The sequence below is a fragment of the Elgaria multicarinata genome, chromosome 8 (assembly GCF_023053635.1).
Source record: "Elgaria multicarinata webbii isolate HBS135686 ecotype San Diego chromosome 8, rElgMul1.1.pri, whole genome shotgun sequence".
Lineage (NCBI taxonomy): Eukaryota > Metazoa > Chordata > Lepidosauria > Squamata > Anguidae > Elgaria > Elgaria multicarinata.
The window spans coordinates 48,245,698-48,259,608 of record NC_086178.1 but is presented as its reverse complement, the minus strand read 5'-3'; the positions used below and the strand labels follow the sequence as shown (position 1 = coordinate 48,259,608).

General features: G+C 44.5%; 1 protein-coding gene across 1 annotated transcript in view; it reads right to left on the bottom strand.

The window, feature by feature from the left end:
- Nucleotides 1-8,504: 8,504 nt before the first annotated feature.
- Nucleotides 8,505-13,911, bottom strand: part of NRROS (negative regulator of reactive oxygen species) — a 22,753-nt gene continuing 17,346 nt past the window's right edge. The window contains exon 4 of the mRNA XM_063132281.1: nt 8,505-11,917. Coding sequence (XP_062988351.1) covers nt 9,959-11,917 — 1,959 coding nt within the window. The 3' untranslated portion in view covers nt 8,505-9,958. The remainder of the gene's footprint in view (nt 11,918-13,911) is intronic.

Below are 13,911 nucleotides of genomic sequence, written 5' to 3'. Positions count from 1 at the left end.
ATTTTTTCACCCAATTCATCCTTTCCCTCATGATCCTTTCATTGCTAAAGGAGCACCCCCCTTTCACCACATAAAATATGCTTTGGGTGGGGGAAAAGAATGGGAAATATCCTTGGAGTTTAATTCCGCCTTTCCTTGAGATCCTATTGGTATTCCAGGAGCAACCCCTCTTCACCAGAAAGCTGTTGTCCAGCAGGTGAGAGGACCTCACCGGAATTGTTCTTCCCAGCTGTTTCCTGTGTTGGCAGAAAGGAAGCAGACGGTGCTCCCTTTCTCCTTCCAACAACACTATTTTCTAACATGCACATCTCCATGCTAGCTGTTGCATACTGCTCTATGGCCCAGGATATTTTGCTGTGACATGAGGGAAGTACACATGCACAACCATCTTTTGGGGGGCTTTTCTTGCCCTCCAATAATATTCTGCAAGAATTAGGAGTTTATTATTGGGAAAGATTCGAATGAACTCAGTAGAATACACACGCCTACCTCAGCCCATTTCTCTTACTTTTCACTCTTGCAGTACCCCTTTGCCACTGAAAGGATCCTGGGATGTTTGAAAGAGAGAAACTGGGCTAAGAACACATACAGACACTGAGGTTAAATCAATTTAATTATATATGGATAAAAATGCACATTCAAAATGTCCCACCAGCAATAACATGAATGTTCAAAATCTAAATTAAAAACATCTATTTTTGGTCTCCAGAGGGCAATGTTTTATTACAAGTCAGTTTTTGGCAAATTTCTGCACTTAGCAGGAATCTCATATCAATCACCAAAAATATATCTCCAGGCAGAGAACGGCTTTGGGGATCAGTTATATTGCTATCCTTTAACACTGTACAGTCTCTAGTGATCTAAAGGTATTAGAAATTAATAAATTCGAATTTATTTGACAGGAGATCTATTTTAAGTAAGACATTCAGTAAACATATGATTGAAAATTACTTTGTGAAGGCCACTTAACTTTCTTACTATATTGGCTACCAGATAATCAAAAGGCTTCGTTTCACTCATGGTGAAGAATAACCATTCCCTCAAGCAATTGCTGTAGGATTGCTGGCCTTAGTGACATCACAACACACAGACTCCCTTACCCAAAACACATTTACAACACACATTCCTTTGTTCCAAGTAACAAACTGAGTAAGACTGAAGAGAGAGTAGGGTGGCCATGTGTGCCTCACAAAAAAGGAAGAAATGCATCCCTCTCCCAGCCACCAAAAAAAAAAAAGGACAGAAGACACAGGTTTGCATAATATGTGCATATGCTCTTTTATATGTGTAGATGCACATTTGGGGTGCTATAATTTAATTAGCAATACAATACAATCCACCATTGTGGAAATTAAAAGGCTGTGACCAGTTGACCTGTGTGCCTGCTGAACCTGGTGTCCAGGTGTTCACTGTTGATGGAAAACTTCAAGGCCCCTGCTGCTCTCCCTCCTTATGGTTCTTTATCCTTCAGATTGGACTTGGACTGGGCTGCCCTTCAAAGAGAGGGCTGTCCTCTGTAATGAAGGCCTTATGGCCACCCTAAGAGAGTGGCAAGGAAGTAGAAGCCTGAGATAAAGGAGCAGAGAAATTAGTGGACAAGGAAGGGAAGGAGGGGTTAAGGGAGCAAGTGGCCAAGGATAAGCAAAGCTGGGAAAGACCAATGGAGAGGCTGGGAAAGACCAATGGAGAGACCTAAGAATAGAGAGGAAGGATGAGGAAGGTGGAAAGGGGATGAGGGCCAGACTAGACCTGACTTTAAGGTTGAGCAGCCTCAGGAGCATACATTGGAAGGGAAAGAGTTAAATTCTTTCCCTCCCCAACTCAGAGCTTGCAATTTGTATTTCAAGGGAAGCTCCTATTAGTGGTGCCAATTAATGCCTTCACATAATTAATGTAGTGTTTGACCCTTAGTTGTGGCAAAGGAAGGAGGAAAGGGGGAAAAAAGATCTGACAGAGCTGAGTTTACAGCAGAGAAGCTGGAGCTGTCATTCAGCTCCTTACTTGCCTCCAGCTCATTTTTATGGCCATATTTTCTCATGCATACTCCTCACCATTTAGTGGGCAGGAACTGCACTGGTCTTAGGAAAGGACATGGGCATAAGTTGAAGGAAAAAGAAATAGTTTAGGAATTGGTTAACAAAATGTGTTTTAACCACTTAAGAGGTATAGTGATTCCAGTTGAGGCACTCAGAACTCTGTTCCATTTTCTCAAACAACAGGAATTGCCCAAAGAATCTGGAAAAACAGTAGTAATCCCATGGCATAAAGAGACGGTGGCAGCACTAGCACAAGGCAGGAGAGAAAAGCCACTGAAAAAGAATGTAAAGGGCCTTTGAGGTATAAAAGCAATTGGAGGCTGCTTTCGGAGGTTAGCCAAATGCAAAAAGGATGTGTTTAGCCCAGTGAACACCATTTCTTTACCAAGCAGGGGCTTTGTTGAAAATCTAGAGGACTGTGGTGAACTTCAGCCAGAAAATATAAGTCATGTGAAGGCTGTTAGCTTTAAGGTACAGAACAAGTAAAGTATACACACATGTGACCCATGTGGTAAAAAGTCTCCATTCTCGTTTCCACCACAAACAAGAGGTGGGCAGGAAGCATATACACACTTCAACAGTTGTGGTCACTGCTGCAGTTTTGTATACTGTTCCCGTTCTTCCTAGTAGGCTTGTGAGGCTGGATTGTATGCCTGCCATACCTTTCTAGCTGGTGAAAGTTTGCAAAAGATGCCATCTGTTTCAAAGTGTCAGTAGTGGGAGAAGCTGCATATGCCAAACTTCACCCTATGAGAATGGCCATGCAAAAGCTTTCTGTCCTTCAAGCTTGATGCTATCGCACACAACACAGTACAAAAGCCCCCCATCCTCCCCCCAAAATACAAGCACTGCTTGTGAAACACCCTTGTGTTCACTGCCGGAAGCTAGCTATGCAGACCACACACACCGCACTAGAACCACCTAGATGTACTTTGCCATTCCCCTATAGCACTGATCCCTAATTTGAATAATGCTCAGCAATACAATCTGAGTAACAGTCAACAATACAAAAAACAACTTAAGTCACAAACCTACGCATGACAAGACAGAAAAAGTCCTACAACTCTCAGCATTTCCCAGCCAAGGCCTGTAGGAGTTTTTCTGTGTAAAAATGCATAAGATTGTGTCCCTAGTTTATTAAAAAACCTAACACTGGTTTTCAAGGTCTCACCCTTCCCTGCACTGCCACCCCACTTCCTCTTAGAACAGCTCATGAACTCTTGCATGCTGCACTAGAAACAATTCTTTACTGTTTCTGCAATGCTCTACTCTTCTTCCTGCTGTATCAAATCAGCTAGCTACTAAATCAGCTGTTCCTGAGCTCATGACCTATGGAGCAAACCGTGTCTCCAAATTATCCAGCAGCCCCACCAGTTAGTGCTAACAAGCAGCACAAGGGAGGGGAATCCCGGATAATGACACTAAATGGCTATGACAATTCTAAGCCGTAGGGCTGTGCAAGCTTTGGATTCGGAGTTTTGCAGCTTGGCAGCCACTTTGTGTGGGACCTACCATTTTCTGCATAGCTGTAATGGGAAGTGGGGAGTCCTGCTGCATGCATTGCGGCCCATCAGAGAGGGCAGCATTGTCTTCTCCATAGCAATAAGCCTTTGCTTTAGACTGAGTGGTGCTGTCGTTGTTTAGAGAGTGATGGACTAATGTTGGCATTTAGAGAATAGAAAGAGTTAAGAGAAAACTACAGCTTCATACTTCAGTTGAATAGCAGAAAATCCCCCCACTTCAACACCCATCATCCCCAACAACCATACTCTCCCCCAGAGGGGATCTGTTGTTGTTACAGGTTAGGAGGGGAGTCCTCCATACCTGCAACAGTAAAGCCCCCTGGGGATGATGGTGGGCATTGGGGATGATATGGAGAGGATCCTTGAAGAAGGGAGGCCTAACACTTGTGTGTTGGACCCTTGCCCTTCCTGGCTTATAAAAGCAACCAGGGGAGTACTGGCTTAATGGGTAAGAGTAGTAGTGAACACCTCTTTGCTGCAAAGTATGATTCAATCTTCCCTAAAGGAGGCAGTGGCAAGACTTTTGTTGTTTTTTTAAAAAAAACTCCCACTATGTTGGATAATTTCCAACAGGTCTCCAGTATTCCATTCTTGGGCAAAGTGCTGGAGCATGTGGTGCTTCAGGGATTTCTGGATGAGACAGTTTATGTAGATCCATTTCAATCTGGCTTCAGGCTTGGTTATGGGACAGAGACTGCTTTGGTTGCCTTGGTGGATGATCTATGTGAGGGGGGATCTACACTACTGCTTTTAAAGCGCTTTAAAGCACTTTGAAAACGTTTTGAAAACTGTATATGCAGTGTGTCCTGGGCCCCAACAGATGTCAAAACTGTTATAAAGTGCTTTAAAGCAGCAGTGTAGATCCCCCACTGGACAGGATGAATGTGTCCCTGTTAGGTCTGAAGAAGCTTTCGTGGGCTTTCAGTAACATCAACCATGGTATCCCTTCTGGGGCATCCGTCTGAGACAGGATTGGGAGGCACTGTCATACGGTGGCTCTGGTGCTTCTTGGAAGGGAACTCTCAGAAGGTGATGCTGTGGGATTCTGTTCAATGCAGAGGCCGTTGGGCTATGGTGACCTTCTGGGTTCCATCTTATCCCCCATGCTATTCACATATACTTGAAAAAGCTGGGAAAGATTGTCCTGAGTTTTGAGATTTGTATGCTGATGACACCAAACTCTATCTCTCCTTTCCATCTAAATTCAAGGAAGCTGTTCTGGTTCTAAATTGAAAAGCAGATCAGGGAACAGGGATTCAACCTGTGCTGGATGGGGTTACATTCCCCCTGAAGACTCAGGCTCTCAGTTTGGGTGTACTTCTGGACTCAGCTCTGAACCTGGATGCCCAAGTTTGGGCAGTGGCCAGGAGTGTGTTTGCACAGCTGAGGCTAGTGTACCAACTATGTTCAGTCTAATCTGACCATGGTCACACGTGCCTTAGTTATATCCCATTTGGACTACTGTAACACGCTCTACGCGCCTTTGAAAACTGTTCAGAAACTTCAACTGGTGCAGAATGCTGTGGCCAGACTCTTGATCAGAACCTGTTACAGGGAGCATGTGACTCCCTTATTACAGCAGCTTCACTGGCTACCAGCCTGTTACCAGGCGGAATTCAAAGTGCTGCTTATGCCTTATAAAGCCCTATATGGCTTGGGACCAGACTGTCTGATGGATCACCTTCTCCCCTACAAGCCTGCCTGGTCCTTAAGATTTTCTGAAGAGGCCCTTCTTTAGAGACCACCACCGTCAGAAGCGTGTTTGGTGGTGATGGAAGAGAGGGCATTTTCAATGGCTGCTTCCAGGCTGTGAACTCCCTCCCCAGGGAGGCTATCCTTTCAACAGCAGGCAAAGACCACTTTATGCAAGTAGGCCTTTGACCTGTAAGTTGGTCCGTTGCACTGGGTGCTGATTTTATTCTGCAATTATTGTGTTTATATTGCATTTTAATGTGTTAATCTAATTTGAATTGTTTTGTAAGCCGCCTTGAGTGCCATTTTTTTTGCAGAAAGGTGGGATATAAATCAAATAAATAAATAAGAGACCCAAATGCTATCCCAATCTAGTGCCCTTCAGATGTTTTAGACTCCAACTACCACCATACCTGACCATCGGGCATGCTGGCTGAGGATTATGGGCATTGTAGTCCAAAATAACTGAAAGACAGCATGTTGGGGGAAGGCTGGGCTAGGCAGACCAATGCCTTGCCAAAAAGAAGGACCATCCACCCACCATTAGTCTCTACACAGATAAATCTTTGCAATTGAAACACATTGAGTCACAAGTAGAGAACATGAATGGTGCCCACTGAGCACATAGCTCCAAATGGTTCAGCTGATGCCTTCACAGAGCGCCTTTCACAAGCTTGCCTTGTAATAGGTGTGGTTTCCCAACTGGTATAGTTTGATCAGATAAAATACAAAGTTCATTCCTTTTTCTCCTTAACCTCCTACTGATTTTCTGTTGGGCAATGCCAGATGCCAGCGCTTTTAACCACATCCTGAATTGAAGATGCTTTTCCCCAAGTAAAAACGAGAACCAGTTAATCTTTGTTGCTCCTATATATGGTAGAGGAAGCTAACAAATGCCTAATAAGGGAAAAGCGACAGTCATTTCTGGCTTCTCCCAACAGCTTTACAAGAAACTGTTGAGCACACTGGAAAAACAGGGCATTTTGTACCACCCTAACCAGTTTGGAAACAGCAATGATGAAAACATTTGGGAAGACAGATGCCAGCAATTACAGTCTGCCTCATTTTAGATACTTTTTTAGTTTACTAAAAGCGGAATTAATCTAACTGAGCAATGAAACATTCCAATCCTCATAACTACATGCCCTTAGACCATCTTCCTGCTTACCCTGCATGCAAAACAAGTAAGTCCCAGAAACATTTCCCTAGCAGTATCACCTTAGAGACTCTTTAATTGTGCATAACTTTTCACAGGCAACCATCTTCTTCATTGGATGATGTGTGAAGTGGACAGCTTTGTGTATTTCTTCCGAAACAGGATGACACTTTGTTATATTCACATAAGGCCAAGTGAAATGTGAACACCATACGTTATCCTGGTTTCTTTCATTGGGACTGTGTATTATTTCTTGGTAACTAGAAACCTGCCCCCAGTTTTAAAAACTAAAAGATGACTAAGATGCACCCATACAACCCCTGTGTGTATGTATCAGAACATGGGTTGAGGTTTTCTCAGCATGTGGTTTTCCTGCTTTCAAACCTCTACCACAGAGAGGCCTCGAGTAGTCAGCACTGATCCACACATACCAAAACTAGCTGTTTGCTAGGGTAATGGCAATCTCTTATGGTACAATAGCACTGCTTTTAGCCTGTAGGATCCACTGTGTGTTTTTTTTTAACCACTGGCATTAAACCCTAGCAGGAACACTCAACTGTAGAAACCAAGGGTGCTTTCAGATGTGGCTTTTATGTTGTCATAAACCTCCCTTCCTCATTCAAAGACTTTTAAGGGGAGGGGGTGTCAAATGACATTGGCTTCAACTTATACCTCTCCAGGGATCTCCCACTCTTTCTTCCGTATTTTTTTTTTTTTTTATCACGGAAAATCCATTATGGAAGAAAAGATGGAGTAACTGCACAATGCCTTCCGACTGATAATGCTACTAGGAACCCTTTGTCTGGATGCACTCTAAGGGCTGCTTTAGATTAAAGGGAAATTGTGTTTGCTTACTGGTGCTTTTCTTGCTGCTTTTCTTTCACAATTGTAATGAGCTGAATTACATGGGAGAAGAGAGCGACCACATGGTCTGTAATCAAAAACTTCCCCTCCTCATATTGAATGGAACAGCACCCTCTTGTGGGAGTTTTGCAGTACAACTTCAGCTGCACGTGGTAGTAAATCCCAAGATATTTCAGAAGAATCAGAATATCCAAAGTTTTTTTTCTAATGGAATAACCAGGGGAAGGAGCGAGAGATGCAGGAGGTTCACAACGTTGTCAAAATGACCTGTAAACTTCCATAAGCGGCCAGTCATGAGTGTGCTATAAATTTAGAGAAGCCCTAAATCACCAGACCTGGAAGATACCGATGATATGAGGTGGTGACAGATGGCCCATTTCTCAGACAGGACTTCTCCTCTCCTATTTGCTCTTACCAAATAAACAGGGGTGTCATTTGTTTCTCAGCTGTGTAACAACTGCAACTCGGTTGTGACTCAGTTTGCTGCATTCATATCAGAGACTAAGTTAGTTCATTATCAAATAAATTTTAAAGTAGCTTTTACATCTCTTATTAAAACCCCAAGGAGATGAGTCTACAGAAAAGTTGCCCAAGATTTATCAATTTAAGAGAAACTCACGCAAATGCTCATATAGAGAAAGTTCCTGTGGGAGAAAGAAAGATCCAAAGTAATTACTTTGCGAGACAACGGATTGTGCCCTGTTGCTCCTGACAAGCACTGGCTTTTTGTGATCCTTATTTACATAAATAAAACTTTCTGCACAGTACCAGCTTTCCAGCTTTCACCTTCTAACTTCTACTTCCTCCCTCATTCAAGGAGTGTGTCCCTTTGTTTTTAAACACACTCCTCTTCTTCTTTTCATTTCATTACGATTTTTATTAGGGCAGCTAGTAAAAGTTGACAGTTTACACCACCTCATCAGACAGCATGGAGTATTCAACTGAAATGTTAATATTTATCATTAGGACACAAATAAATACATATGTGAGCCTCCAACAGACTCTAGCCAATAAATTGGGAAAAGACCGAAGCAGTTGATACACCTATGCCTGTCCATGTGTTTCTTTTAAGAGATTGGATTGGATATAATTAAGAAGTGAATACAATAAAGGGATGCTTTTTTCTATGGCTTTATCATTCATACATGGAGAACTGAGCACCAATGAAATGTTGAAGGACAAAGTTAGTGGAGCTAAGAATCCTGCTGTGAAATTGGTGATTGGCAAATCTCTTGGGGCTTTCTTCACGAAGCTGAGTTGGTGCCATCTCCCTTACCACGGAGGCATCGGGTAATCCTGACGCCAAGGATGGAGTGTGGGGTTTCCAGCAGCCAATCCCTGGTCACCTTCCACCAGGGACCACCCCTGGATTGGCCCTGGAGCAACGTCAGACAGCAGAAGAGCCGTAATGACCTCGCTCCCATTGAAAAAGTCGGGGTAAGTCCAATGTGCAGCTTTGCAGGAAAGCCCCAAGGTGGCTGCGAAACTGCGGCTGCTTCATATAACTGATGCAGCACAGACTCGCCGCCACCGCTGGGCTTTCCCCGCATATAGCCAGCCCCTTGGTTTGTAACAGATCACACATTTTCATTTCTTCCTCCACCACCCTTCATGACAAGGGAGTGGGGTGGGCTTCAATTTCTGCTTTTGTTTTTAAAAATGAAAATTTAAATATTCAGAATGTGGCAAAATTGCCATATTTTGCTGTTGACTGCATTATCTTCAGAGTTTTATGCTCTGGGAGCCAAATTAGATATGCAAGGCAACTGTTAAATATGTGTTTGCCTTGCTCACTGATAAAAGTCAGTGTGGATCTACCCATTACACAAAAGGGAGCATTTAGAGGAAAGGAGTGAAACCAACTCCCACCCAGCTCTGCTGCCTTACCTCACTGCACTCTGAAGCTTTAAGAAATTTCCTCTCTGCCTGGCTCATTCTGGTACTAAGGACATACCTTGGGGGAAAAGACGCTTAAAAGCAGCGGAAGCCAGTATGGGAAGGCAAAGGAGAAACCCAAATTTTGCTGCTGCCTCCCACATGTTCTTTTTTATGTATCTCTGAAAATTCTAGCTCTCTCACTACACGGTTCCCAATTTGACCTGAAACACTCATCCTGTTTCTTCCCACACCGGGAGGAGCCAGGCAATAGCCCACAGTGGTAAAAGGTAAGGAATATAAAACCTGTGCACTCCAGGAAAGCTAAGGGAAGACCCCAGCATCCCCTCAAACATGAGGCCTGCCCCATTAGTCTTTCAATTTGTGCATGAACAAGGCTGCAAATGAGGTGTAGGTGGGGAGAATGCTCCTCCTAGAAGGGAAAAGCAAGTTTTTGCTTGCCCAAGAAGTTATATCTACTTTGGAAAAATTGATCAATCCCCAGCAAAAAGCCTTTTACATTCTTCTTTGAGGTTTGTAAAGGCCTCTTCTTCCTAGTGTGAATTTTAACCATATATCATCTGGCTTGTATCTCTCTGCATAGAACTCACGTGCTGTGCCATCCTTGCCAACCACATAAAAAGGACAGTTTATTATGCGAGTTGGGCAGCTCCTCGTAAAACCTCACCACATGCTGTGGCTCAGTGGAACCACAGCTGTGGCTGCAACTCCTGAGAGGGTAACTCCCATCCTGCCTGAGGCCATTCCCTGAGGCTTAGTGGCTCGTGTCTTCCATTCCCACCACCCCAGAGTCAATATGGGCTGGATGTTCTGTACCTGCTTTTTACTATTTGAAGAATGTGTTGTCTGAAAGTCAGAGAGATGATGACAGAGGCAACCAGCAGCACCAAACAGGTCGGAAGAATAAGCACCAGATAGAACAAGGTCATATCTGCTGTTTGCCACTTGCAATTCTGGAGGATCAAGTCAGGTAGGTGGGCTACTCTGAAGAACCTGGAGGAGAAGTTGCAAGTGACTTGACTGCTGTCTGCAATGCATATGGTGCCAAGGCCGTGCAGGGTATGCCACCATCCAATTTTGCAGCAGTCATAGGGATTCTGGCTGAGGTAGATCACATGCAAGCTCCTTCCAAGTTGATTTTGCATGGCGTGTTGAGGTAGGGTGTGGAGGCCATTTCTCCTGAGATCCAGCGTGTGCAGGCTTAGGCTTGCTAAAGATTCGGGGAAGCTGGTCAGAAAGTTTTCAGACAGATCCAGGTTTACCAGCTTCTGAAAAGCTGAAAAGTCCAGCTTTGTGCCTGCAGTGGAGAGGCCGGTCTGCCTGAGAGACAGCACTTGCAGGGACCATGCAATACCTTGCAGAGGTCTTAAGCCATTGAGCAGCAGCCTGGGATTGTTTGAAAGGTCTAAGTGTTCCAGAGAGGTCCCCTTAAAGGTGTGGCTGCCCAGCACTTCTAAGTCACAAGCAGCCAAGAAAAGGTTCCTCATGGAGGCAATGTTATTGAGATCTATGCAACTGGGGCTTCCAGCACTATATGGGGGGCAAATCTCTATTGGGTTCTTACTGAGGTCAACTGTAGTGATCTTTGGTGTGTGAGTAAAGATTTTAGCTGGCAAGCCATGCAGTTTGTTGCTGCTTAGATTTAATGTCCGGAGGTTAGGTAAGCTGCCTCCAGGACCCAGGTTCACCTGTAGATCCAAAAGTTGGTTGTAGCTGAGATCCAAATTAATGAGAGTGTTGAGCAGTTCTTTCTCCTGCAAGTGCAATGCCTTTAAGCAGTTGTGGCTGAGGTTCAGGTGAGCAAGGGAAGCAACCCCTTCAAAAAACCTATCCGGAAGATACCAGAGCCTGTTCCAGCTCAAGTCCAGAAAGCTCAAGGAAGAGAGGTTGCTGTGGCTGTTTTCTTCCCAGAGATCATGGGTGGTGATGTTGGTGACATTGCCATCCAGGAACAACAGTTGCACTGAGTTCTCCGAACTATTATTGGAGAAATTGCCATAAAAGTTCAATTGGTTGTGGGCCAGCAGCAGAGTCTGCAGTTTATTTTGCCTGGGCAACAGCGGGAAGAACAGGAGCTGGTTGTGGGAAAGATCTAGTGTTTCTAATTCAAAGGCAGCATCGCTCTCTGCAGCCATGAACCACTCAACGTGGTTGTAGCTGACATTTAGCATCCGGAGTTGGGTTAGGTCAAACTGCACAATGCAAGGGATGTAGTTGTAGGCCAGATTAAGCTGCCGCAACCCTTGCACACCCTCGAAGGCACCAGCCTCAATCTCAAAGATATAGTTCTGCTGCAAATCCAGGTGCTGTAGCTTGGTCAGGTTTCTGAAGTGAGAATCATCCAACCTCATGATGGCGTTCCTGGCTACAGACAAGGACTCCAGAGAGGAGAGATGCTGGATCAGGGTGCCCATCATAACCTCAGTGAGCTGGTTTCCAGAGAGGTCCAGCTTCCTCAGGGCAGGCAAAGTCCACAGAGCAGATGCCGTCACAGAATAGTTCGTGGACAGGGCATTGTTGGCCATGGAAAGTACACTAAGACTCCTGGTGCCCAGGAAGGCTCCAGGTTCAATGAGTTGCAACCCATTTTCACACAGGCTGAGGCTATGCAGGACATGGTACTGCACTAAAGATGCATTCCTTAGAGCCTGTATAACATTGGCATCCAAGAATAGTTCCTTTGTTCCGGCAGGCAAGTCTTCCAGGATGGAGCTCAGCCTCCTCCCATTGCAATATGCAGTTCTCTCTACCTGCAATGAAAAACAAATAAAGATGCAGAAGAGGAAATGGTAGGGCCATCTACTGATGCCATACAGCACCAGGCAGGCAAAGTACTTAATTTGTTATTTTAATGACAGCATGGTATCCCTCTCCATGAGCAACTGCTCATGGGTAAGGGTTACTTTAGAAGACATCTGAGGGCATGGATAGGCTGGGGATGTGATGTTGGGAGGCAACAGTGTAACCTCACTCCTTTCACCATGTGAGTGCCCTATATTCGAGTATGGTATGAATGGGGCTTACTTTTATGTCTGGACAACCTGCCACAGAGGATAAGAACATAAGAAGACTCATGCTGAATCCAACCAAAGGCCTACTTAGTCCAGGATTCTCTTCCCACAGTAGCCAATCCTATTTATTTAGTTATTTAGTTATTTACAATATTTACATATCGCTCCAAATCTAAAATAGATTCCAGAGCATGAACATAGGAATAAAACAATAAACAGATAAAAACATTAAAATAGCAAATTAAAATTGTTCAATTTAAAACAATATCAACAAAAACCTGTGGCTGGTCAGTTAAGGATTGCTTCCTGGAACATAGTGATATATATGCCAACCCACAAGCAGGACATCAGTGCAACAGCACCCTCCTGCTCATATTCCTCAGCAACGGGAATTGAAAGGCATACTGCCTCCGATACCAGAGAAATATAACAGGGTTTGCTACTGGCTGGCAGGATGGATGGCTTTTTAAAATTTCAATTTTTTAAAAAAGCTTATGTATAATTGTCACAAGTTTCTCTACTCTAACATTAGGGTGGGTGTTGAACACTACTTTGCCCATTCACACTTCTCACTTATATACATTAACTTCTCAAGGCTTGTGTGTTGGCACCACTTCGCACATCCAGACTTTGAACTCCTGTCTACTTACTGCACAAACATGCGACTCTGAGACCCTCTTCCCAATGCCCTGCGTTTCATGCCAGCACCATGGGGCTAAGTTACAGTAGATGTCTCTGGGTTGTCTGTGCAGCCTCTGTTGTCTCTCACTCTAAGTCATTGCAGACAAACCAAAGCCTCCAGCCTCAAAAATATCTCTCTCTCTCTCCCCGCCCCGCCCCAAAGTCTCCCAATGGTCTAGCTAGGCTGCACACTTGTGGCTTGGGATATTGCTTATTACAGGTTATTGCTTGGTCATGTCTGGTGACTCTTATATCACTATGATGATGATGATGATGATGATGATGATGATGATGATGATTATATCCCGCCTTTTGCCCAATACTTTAAAAACCTCTGCCACCTGCCACCTCCACCTCCTCTCCTCCTGCACAACTTTGATGCACTCTTAAAACACTCTGCGTGGCAAGCCAGCCTCAGGGCCAAGCTACAGGTGCATCTGGGTTGCCTTAAGGCTTTCTCTGCCTTATGCCAGCCTGCCAACATTTCCAACCTCAAATAATCCCCCACCTCCCTCTCTCTCTGCCAAAGTCTCCCAATGGTCCAGCCAGGCTGTGCACTTGTACCCTGTGGCTGAGGGTAGGACAACAGCTTATAGCTTGGTTGCATCCGGTCACCCTTGTTTTTTAAAAAAACTCCACCGCCAGCCGCCTCTGCCTGCACCAAAACTGGACTCTGAGACACTCTTAAAAAGGCTCTGTGTGGTACAGCAGCCTCTCAGGGCTCAGCTACAGCCATCTCTGAGTTGTGTCTTCAGTCTAACTCTGTCTCTACGAGATATGCCAGCCAGCCAAAGCCACAAATCTATCTATTTTTCTCTGGTATGCACTTCAAATGTTCTGCATTGCATCCCAGCAGTGCAGTCAGAGCCTAGCTCACAAGTGTACAAAATGAAGTGGAAGGGAAGTGGTAGCGAAGCAAAGCAATGATATGCCAGGTTCCAACATTTGCAGCAACAAGGCATCCGCAAAGAAGAGAGCCTCTCTCTCGACTGGCACCTTACTGTTGGTCGTGAGAGTTTTTCTCTAAAGATGACCCTTCATCGCCCATGATG